An 8558-nucleotide genomic window follows, 5' to 3' on the forward strand; every position below is an offset into this window, starting at 1 on the left:
TCTCTCTTTCTCTCTCGCTCCCGTGATCACCCTCTCTTGTCTCTTAGCCTCTTCTCTCTAATTATTTACTCACACTTTTTTTCTTTTCTTCTCTTCGTCGCCATGGAAATGCCACGCTGCAGCGGAGATTCGATCAATTCACGAGATTCTTCACTCAACATCCCTTCACTTGCCGCCCTGTTTTGGCGCCGCCATCATGGGCTGAAAACGTGTGAGCAGGATCGAACGACGCTCCACCCGGTCTGTGCGCAAGTACGAGCGAGACTGAACGAAAACAAAACCAACTCATCGGACCGATTCCCCGTTAGAAAGCAGGACAGGGATGGTATGGGAACCATGTTCCGCTGCTGCAGGAGACGTCTGTTTCAGCAGTCAGTACGAAAGCCAAGAAAGCGATCGATGAGCATGGCGATGCTGCTAGAAGACATCGTGCTCCAACCGCGCAGGCCTGCTCATTGCTTCACATGCAACACAGCCCTCTGGGGTGGTTGTGGCTCTTTATGGCCATTTATGCTCTCTTAAATAAGGCATGCTGAATGGGCATACTTTCTTCCTACGCACACATACATACACACTGCTTGCATTCATTATTCTCTGCCGAGCGCTGGCCCACTTGATGCACTGCTTGATCGTTTGCAGCATACTTGTGTGGTGTGCTTTTATCATTACTGGTTGCATCTCAACGAGTCGAACGAAGTTGATCAATTATTATCAGGTAAGGAAATATCTAACAAAAGAAACAGATTTCTATAGTGCGTTGAGGGTGCATGCAATTAAGTTGAAGCGATTTAGTCAAAATAAGATTTAAATAAATGATCAGGCAATTTAGATTCAGACTGTTGCATTCAGACTTTGGTAATTCATTTTAAAAGTCTTTCTTTGCTTCAACATTTTAATCTCAGTTTAATCACCTCCACAGATGGCAGCGCTGCTATTTTAAAGAATTCTTAAGATCAAGGTCCATTAAAATTTGTGCATGTCATATTGATCCGTAGGTCTGGTTGCGAACCATTATTCAGATCATTGGGCTCATCATTCACAGGATATTATCCTTCTCATCTGCGCCCGACTATCTAAATGCCCTTTTCCACCTGATCACGCAATCAAGACAACTGCGTGCCTCTATACCTAGTGCCAAACTGCAAGTCGTTCTAGATCACCTTCAAAGTAGGACAGGTGTCCGACTTACTCCACACTTGTTCCAGCTAGGATATCTTACGATTTACGTATGTTTACGAAGCCTTCCAGAACTCAGCAGATTTTGGAGTCCGTAGTAGTCACGGTTCCCGTTAACATTGCGTCTACGGATGGTGTCGTTGTATTTCCCTAAAGGCGTCCTTTCTTGCATTAATCTGCCTTATTGGTTAAACAATTCCTATGATTTTATCGTTCGTGTGTTGTGCTGTCGTGTATTACATTATCGTTTTACGGACTATTACACTGTTCTGTTCACTTATTGGATTGTTGATAGAGTACTTCATACGCTTCCCTATGCGTTGCACTTATAGCTAGGAAAGCCACATTGAGTGACGAATTAGGTGTTTGCCGTGTAAACTGCTATTTTTGGCAAATCGGAATCAATATACCACACGGGTATTCATCAATAGTCTCCTTCAACAAAATCGTGGACTGTCCGGTTTTGCTCTCATTGGTGTAGTTGTCCTAGCTAGATTGCTAGGTGTAGTTGTCCTAGCTAGAATTGCTCAGCCCCAGACCTCCTTAGGCTCGCATCTTTCAATGTGATAAATTCTCACCACTGTCTGTAGTGTGTTTGTTATATATAGGATCTACAGCCTCAAACTTCTGACTGGTTCTTCTTCTTATTTGACGCAAAAACCGTTGTCGATCTAGGTCTGCTTTAATCCATAATGGGATTGAATATCAGTGACTCACTGATTACACATATATCAAGAAGTGCATGTTGTTAAGTCGTGTAAATTGACAACTCTACATGTAACGGGGCCGGCCCCTATTTTGAAAATTCATGTAGTAGTTGGCTAGTCTGGGAGCAGACAAGTAGACTTAATCTTTGACCTGAGTACTTAAATACGGCTTTTGTTGTGAGTAATTAAGGTTAGCTTATGTTGACTGCTCCATATATCTGTGAAAGATTTTTAAAGACAATAAAAAATATATACATTTTGAACAATTGAAGCAAAAGAAAACTTCAAAAACATTTTCAAGATTAACATTGTTTTTATCTTTTACAGTAGAACAAAGTTAATTCGCTCTCAGGTTCATTAGATCTCTGATACTCATTGTTCTATTTTAATTTAATTTCAAATGTAGTATAGTTCACTCTAAGCAGCTACAACTCTCGCCTGCATATTTTAATTTAAAGAAAAAGATTTAATTTTAATAAAGAATTTCTTTGTAAGCCACACCTAGAAAAATGGCAATTGACAGAAAATCCTGAAAACGATGCAACGAAGCTGTTCAAACTGTTCTCGAACTCCATGGTGGGATCATCATTTGTTCAGTGTAAATCAACTCGTCGTCAAAAGTAGCCATACTCTGTCATGCAAGTCACCATAACCCTCCCCGGTTGCCGCTGCTTTGTCGCTTTTTCCAAATCCAAATTGCAGATCGTGGCATTCCCAGAGTTTGTAAAGCAACACACACTCAGCATCATCACAACATCCGACATCACGAGAAAACGACGGCACATCTTCTTCTGCCGTTGTGCAACCACTCGGGGCATTCCAGGAGTGGGATCATAAATTGTTCACACTCGTAGCTGTTGCTATTCACACCATTTTCGACCATCCAAGTGCAGGCGGGTCTCGCAAGATTGCGCTTCGTTTAATTTCCCATCGCGGGCCGACTCGATGCTGCTCGATGCGTCTGCGGGGCAACATACCCAGAACGCTCCCGTTGTTATCATTATGCGTCGGAAATGGGACCGATATTGGGTTAACGTGGGCACACTGTTGTTTCGTGGAGGTGTCTGTCACGGTCAAAAAGCATGCCGCCCGATCAGGGTTCACTTTTGCGATCTAGCAACACTTTAGATCGGGGGTTTAATCGTCTGCGTGCGTGGGTGCAAGAGAAACGATGGCGTGCTTGAGGCAGATAAAGCATCGCTCGTCGGGAAGAGGCAGTACAGATACCGCCATCCGACATGGCCACCACCAAATAACCCTTCGCGATAGACGGAAATTAAATTTCAAAACCAAGAGCGGCTGGCGAGGGCGGCTCATGTATGACATCTTCGAAAATAGCAGCAGCATTCCCCCTTTACGACGGCATGTAGCGTGGCATCGTGGCATGTGGCCGTTGGAAAACCAAATGAGTCAGCCGCTCACGCACCATGACCGCTGGTGGAACGCATTCTCGTTTTGGTGTTATAATTTTAAACTCGTCCGGGGTGGGTGCTGCTCCATTTTTGGTCCGCACAACACATTGCGCTGGTTCTCTTCTGGCTGCCCAAGCTATGAGCTGGTGTTGTTTCCAAATATTTTCACATTTATGAGTCAACAATTTTCCATCATCCATCAGCTGGGGAAACATAATCGTGCGATGCTTGGCGTTGAAACAATCCATCCGCCCTTTGTTGTGCTAGCTACGGTGCTGGGGTAAGGTAGAGTTTGTGTATTTAATGAACTGATTTTGCTATTTTTGGATTTGGAAGCGTAGATTTATGCTGCCCATCGACCAATACAAGTCGCAGGAAGTAATATATTGTGTAGGATAAATCTTCAAGCCACCTCATCGATCAGTTGTTCTTCACTCACCCGTTCACTAAACTAATTCTCAGCTCTGCTTTGAATTCCCGGCGACTCTCTTTCAACGAATCCTTCTAGTTTTAATAATTGATGGCAAAACCAGAATAATATGTTACAAAAGGAAAGAAAAATGACGTTGCTGAGCTTACGTAGCACTAACTTTTATCTCGGGCGACAACCGACAAAATACCACGATATGTTTTCGGCGATGATTGAATTAATCTTACGTTATCATGATCTTCTGCTTCGCTACTAGAGGCAGATGAATCCATACTCTCCATAGCGGTTTTGACAGGTTGCTTCTGCAGGATGTTGTCCTCATCGTTTAAATCTATCACCTCACCATCTCTCGACAAGTTCAGTGGTTCACATGATTTTGGAGAATAATTCCGCTCATTACATGGTTCGTCTTCGTTCACTGCAACAACGCAATCATCTACCATACCGTACGTTTTGTAGGTCGATGGCTCATCCTCCTCCGGGATACTGTCGGTGGGCAGTACAATTTCCTTCTGTACTATCATTCGCCCGCGGAGCATACCATGGCGCAAAAGTTCTTCCTCCTCGCGCGAATACTGAACGTAAGCGTCGGTTTTGTCTTTTTCATCCTCCGTCCACAACGACCACTGCCGGTTCGCGGGGTACCAACGGGCGCCCAGGACGCAAGGATAGACAACGAAAAAGACGCTATTCACGAGAAGCTGCTTCGTTCTGAAATCAAAAAAAATGGTGCTCAAGGGTGAGAGTGCTCTTTTACCATGACATGAGTTAATTCATATAATAAATCGCTTTTTGAATAAATACACCCTATAAACCTATGCCGCGTGACTTTGAGGTGTGCGGAGGATCTATCTATCTATCTATTTGCCTTTCATTATAAAGCAACGGGTATATGCTTACGTACCTGCACGACTCGTGATACCGAAGGGATGGGTGTAAATCGTCATATCTCCACTCTCCGATCGACGGCCAATAAAATGATAGTGCCGCCTTCGCGATACCTTTCGCAAACCAGCGTCATTAAAGCGTGCGATAGAAAAAGGTGTTACACAGTAATAAAATGCATGAATAAACAGAAATGGCTGATTTTGTTCATTATGTGCCGATAAGAGTGAAAGGATTACAAGAGCTCAGCAAGTACAACTAAAGCTACCTAGAGCAGTATCAAATTATGGATTGATTCCGTCTAGTTGAGCATTAGCAACAACGAAAGGGCATCTATTAAATCGGTTCAAATATATTAAAATAGTTACAATCAGAATGATGGCTTACCTACACACAGCAGAAGCAGGAAACAATTCCATATCCATTCCAAAACTGTCATTCTCAACTTTTTTAGGCGAATATTTTCAGAAATCAGCGAGTTTTTTCACGATTGCTTGAAACCTGTACGATTAAACAACGTTTGCGTTAATGAAGGCGTGCAAAGTTTGTGTTTATTTTTTTACATTTAAGTATGCCGATATGCTGGGCTGAGCATGCACACGATTAAACTAGGCAATGTAATATCGATTGTACTGCAGTACATCGGACTTATAACACGAATAGTAGATGAGCAAACAAAATCATACGCGAATCTACAACTCATAGGATATTGGTGCTCTGTTAAAAATAATCATTTCGTGTTAAATCAAAATTTGGAAAACACTCCGTTCAACGATAAACTTTGTTTTCTCGTGTTACATTCTAATTGTTACACTAAACTGCAAACATTCAATACAAAATTTTATTTACTAAGTGTTTTTTTTTTCATGCAATGGAATTTGAAGCATACATGGTAAGCATTATAGTAAAACGTTGTACAGATGTGTGTGTCTGTCACTTTGTCCAGTACAGTATTTGAACATTTACTTATTTATTTATTTATTTATTTATTTATTTATTTATTGATGGAAGGACGGATCGAAAGAATGCAAAAAAAATATTTAAAAAGAAAATATTAAACAAATACACTGCCTGCCGTAACTATATGGACAGTTGTTTTTCCCGTTTTCCGGAAAATCAGGAAGACATATATAAAAACATTAAATGAATGATTTGTACATTTTAATAGCAGTGTAAGAGAACATCGATGCTGAGTAAGTGATGGGAGGTAAACAAATATCAGGTTATGATTATAACAACATGCCCTTCATGGGTTCAAGTCTCGAATGGACCGTGTCCATAGAACTGACTATCCTGATGTGGGTAAATAAATAAGTCATTGAAAGTCAAGCCCACTAGTGGTATAGGCAGGCCTTGACCGACAATGGTTGTTGTTCCAAAGAAGAAAAGTAATTTTGTAACAAAGCAAAACTTTAGGTTCTGCTAAAAAATCGTTGTTGAAGGTTTTGTGTCGCTAGTAATTGATCGAATCAGTTTTGATCCGTTATTCATTAAATTGGTAAGGCTCTCATGGCAATTTGAAAATAGTGTTTGAACATCTGGAAAAAAAGTAAAGATATGCCTAATTTAAAATTTTTAAATTACCAGATTGATAAAACTTCCATAAACTCTAATACTTAATAAAACTCATAAAGCCTTAAAATTTGTATTGAATCAATACTTTTTATAAATCGTTAAAATGTTTTTTTCTGTAAACCCCTACTAAAATATATTATTTGTATTTTTGGACGATTTTGAAATGCATTTATTAATACAAACAACCTATTTTTCGACATGTATTTCTAGTTTTGATACGATCCTTCGTTTTTTTCTTAATAAGTCATATAAAAATGGATATAAAATTAAAAAAAAATCACAAAAATGTGAATCTCATTTTGTAGAAATCATACATAAACTCTTCCGGATTTCCGTACATCGAGAAAAAAGACTGTCCATATAGTTACAGCAAGTGATGTATGAAAAGAAAATTGAGTAAACTGATGAAGTATGACATAAGTTGATCAATTAATAACAATTAAAAGCAAGTAATTAAAAACAAAGTTGAATAAAAATCTTTAACGGTGTTTTACATGGCATCAATTTGTATGTTAATAAGATGGGACCATATCATACAAATCCTTTATCAAAACAATCGTACAATTCATAATTTGTTTGTTATTTTGTCCAGGAAAAGCGATGATAATAAACATAGCTCTACTCGTACTGAATATTTTCAGCTTTTTTGTATTAGTGAGTGAAAAAATAGCATTTTAAATAGAAAATACTACAGCTAATTATATTGAATTAGGCCTTATTGCATGTTACAGCATTGAATTATATATGTGTTGTTATATATCTGAATTATATATGTGTACAATTATATAGTATAGAGCAGGGGTCTTCAAATTCTTCAGTTCATGGGCCTCATTGCTTCACAAATAACGTTGTTGAGGACTATTTTGTTCAACTGCTTTTGTTCAATTTTTGTTGATTTTGGCCATTGAAAGTTCAAATCTTGTTTTAGCAAGAAAATACAAACTAAATACATCAAAATTCTACAGCTTTCTTTTATTGAATCTTGATTTTCGTCTTTCCAAAGTACAAAAAAATATTTTTCAATAATTAGTCTAAAACATAAGCTATTTATTTAAACCTTTACAAAGGAATCGCGGGCCACATTACACGCTCTTAATGGCTGCATGTGGCCCGCGGGCCGTAGTTTGGAAACCCCTGGTATAGAGCACTGACTGACGTTACAACTTCCAAAAAGAACACATTCGTTCTTTTCGCAGAGTTTTTTATGAGTAATAAGGGCACAGTCCTTTCTAGGCTATATGTAAATCATTAAGGTTCCGTAAAAGATTTTCAGTTCAAAGGAATGTATGGTGAATATTAGAAAAACTCTGCAATAAAATTGAAGTGTATCATCATCTATAGGTGTAAAGGCGGTGTTCTTATAAGTGGTTAAGGAACTGCCCAGGAAGCTGCAACGTAAGCCCATATCTGGTGTAATGTAAAAGGAACATTAGGTGGTCGGGTTAGAGTGACCACCACTGTAAGGCAACGTTGATTGTAATAGCAAAGAAGAGAAGGGAAACATTTTCACAGCATCTATGGAAAAGTTTTTGTGGAACAATCATTTCAACGATAAAGAAAGAGCTAAATAAACTAGACGTTTAAAATGCTTTAGTTGCTGGAAAATGCTGAAATATTTACACCAGATCAAATAACAAAATCACAATTAATTCATCACAACTACACAGCAGCTCATTGTTCCTTGTTTTTCATAAATCAGTTCATCAACATAAACAAAACCATCTTGTTCACTCTCTAGGCACCAATTTCTTACCAGCTTATGTGTTGCGTCCTTCTGTGCGTTGCTTTATTTTCTCCCCCAATTAATCTATATTTTCCACTATGTTTCCTTCAGATTTCAGCACTTCAGCTCATCCACTTCGGTTCACTGCACCACGCACGGGCTACTTCATCGAAAGCGTCACCGCAATGGTTGCTGGGATCGTCATCTTCGAAATCAGCACTTTCCGTACGACGTCGGGAGTCAATCAATGCGAAATTAATTTACCACTCATCATCACCCCCCGGGTTGATTGACAGCCGGCCGGTTAACGCGGACGCAAGCGGCAAGGTCGCAGGTGACTGTCAATTTGTCAATGATTAGCAGCTGATTGATCGGAATCGCCCGAAGCCTTCGTTCTCGGTCATCGTTTCGATGACTGGTTTTAAATGTTGCATCAATTTTGCACCAATTAAATGGACAACAAGATGCGATAATTCGGGTGACAGGTGGCGAATCATGAGACAGTCGTTTCGTGTTTTTGTTCGCCAATGATTGATGGAGTTTAATCGAGTTGTTGTAATGGGAGATGGTCACATAAATTAATGCTCAATTAAGTGTGCACATCACATTTAAATCAGAAATTTGTGGTCAAATTCATCAACTCTAGATCC

The 8558-nt window shown here is 39.4% G+C and overlaps 1 protein-coding gene across 1 annotated transcript; it reads right to left on the minus strand.

Annotated features, from left to right (window-relative positions):
• Positions 1-2391: 2391 nt before the first annotated feature.
• Positions 2392-8234, minus strand: LOC120894471. Its single transcript, XM_040297069.1, has 4 exons — positions 7939-8234; positions 4998-5111; positions 4630-4726; positions 2392-4436 (listed from the first exon to the last, which is right to left on the minus strand). The coding sequence occupies exons 2-4, from the start codon at positions 5047-5049 to the stop codon at positions 3881-3883; spliced, it is 705 nt and encodes a 234-aa protein (XP_040153003.1). The 5' UTR covers positions 5050-5111; positions 7939-8234; the 3' UTR covers positions 2392-3880.
• Between the last annotated feature and the right edge of the window lie 324 nt (positions 8235-8558).

Source organism: Anopheles arabiensis, chromosome 2 (assembly GCF_016920715.1).
Source record: "Anopheles arabiensis isolate DONGOLA chromosome 2, AaraD3, whole genome shotgun sequence".
Lineage (NCBI taxonomy): Eukaryota > Metazoa > Arthropoda > Insecta > Diptera > Culicidae > Anopheles > Anopheles arabiensis.